Below are 1,559 nucleotides of genomic sequence, written 5' to 3'. Positions count from 1 at the left end.
TGGTGTGAATGGCATGAATTGAGCCAGCACAGCTGACCAAACGTGTCTGGGCTTGTCTCTTGGGCTTCTCAATGCAGCATCTTGGCTTAGTTTGCAGCCTACAGTGTACAGTGACCTACATTGAGCCTATTATCACTATGAACAGATGTAACTTGTCCACAGGCTGATAATGTAGATTTGGAGGAAGGGGCGCATGGGGGCGCTTCTAGTGTGGGGCCCACTCGTTTCCTATTGATTTATGGTCGTTTTGGGGTTTATGAGGGGCAGGTTTGTGATTTTGACCATGTTTACCTGGTATACAGACGCCTTGGGCAAGTCTAGGCACACGGTGCAGCACAGCACAGAGTACAGTCTCTCCTCCAGCTTCCCTGACTCTCCATCGGGTATTCTCATCCTCTTCTTGGGTGGTGGTTCGTCGTGGTCAGGCTCGGGCCCTTCTCGTCGTATCGCGACCTCCTCCTGCATGGCTGCGACCCCCGCGACAGCCTCCAGCGCTGCCCCCACGGCCCCGACCCCCAGGCCGGCCGAGGAGGAGCCAGGGGCGACCGCAACGCCCACATCTCTCTCTTCCAGTGAAGACATGGTGGTGCTGATTGTCTAGAGAGTTTTCTGATGGGTGTATGCCGCGACCAGGCTGAGGCCGAAATATTAGCAGGTTAGCTCAGGGCTAGCTTACAATCTGTCAAGCTAACGGTCAGCTGACAGCAACTGGCTAGCTAGCTGGCTAGCTAACGGGCTGTCAGAAAGGAATGCAGGCTAACTTGTTCTAATGTTCCGCTTACTAACTTGGAATCTAAAAACCCAACGGTTGTGTAATAACGAAAACATGTGCAAAATGTTATTTATGACTATCAGCTAAATTATATGTTAAACTAGTTTTGTTGACTTACAGTAAGGCTAGCAGATTATGGCTAGCTTCGTTGACAAAAACACAGCAGTCGTCCCTTGCCTTGCCCAGGCAGAACAAAACAACCCAGGCGTCTCTCTCTCAGCTGTTGTGTTCACGACGCCGTTATTCGCACTGACAGCGGACACGCCGACGTGCACCGCAGGCCCGGTTCGACTGCTCGGTGAACGTCTCTGCTCCGGTACCAGCTGACTCTCCACGGGACCCACGGGACTTGTCGGTGTTTGAAGCTCCGGCTACAGATAGTTGGTTGCTGGGACGCGTCTCTTTGGCTACACAGCCATCTTTGTTTTTTCCTGTCCGTCTCCCCCGATCTGTACAGCACCGCGTCTCCCACTCAGTGTCGTTATTACTCAGGAAGGGACACGAACTACACTGATCTCCGGATTTGACAAAATGTGTCGATATTTTGCCAGTAACTGTAATGGCCTCTGTGCCAGCCCTTCAGTACAGTCGTGGATTGGCTGACAGTGGAATGTTTTGTTGTATCAGATGACTTGGGGTATTTAAAGAGTTTGGTATGGCGCATGCGTACTGACCGCCTGCGGGTCAGCGTATGGCAGGACTTGAAAGGTGACCAAAGATGCGACAAAATGAGGGCCATCGATCCTTTATGAATTTGCAGGGTTCATGTGCCATATCCACATGTAAT

General features: G+C 51.6%; 1 protein-coding gene across 1 annotated transcript in view; it reads right to left on the bottom strand.

The window, feature by feature from the left end:
• LOC310784726 (zinc finger TRAF-type-containing protein 1-like) overlaps positions 1–1,336 on the bottom strand; it is a gene marked incomplete at its 3' end in the record, with an annotated part of 7,504 nt that extends 6,168 nt beyond the window's left edge. The window contains exon 1 of the mRNA XM_083645760.1: positions 292–1,336. Coding sequence (XP_083501886.1) covers positions 292–582 — 291 coding nt within the window. The 5' untranslated portion in view covers positions 583–1,336. The remainder of the gene's footprint in view (positions 1–291) is intronic.
• Positions 1,337–1,559: the final 223 nt, after the last annotated feature.

This window comes from Poromitra crassiceps (genome assembly GCF_964638095.1).
Source record: "Poromitra crassiceps genome assembly, chromosome: 11".
Taxonomy (NCBI): domain Eukaryota; kingdom Metazoa; phylum Chordata; class Actinopteri; order Beryciformes; family Melamphaidae; genus Poromitra; species Poromitra crassiceps.
The sequence above is the reverse complement of the archived record's forward strand: the minus strand, read 5'-3'. Positions and strand labels throughout refer to the sequence as shown.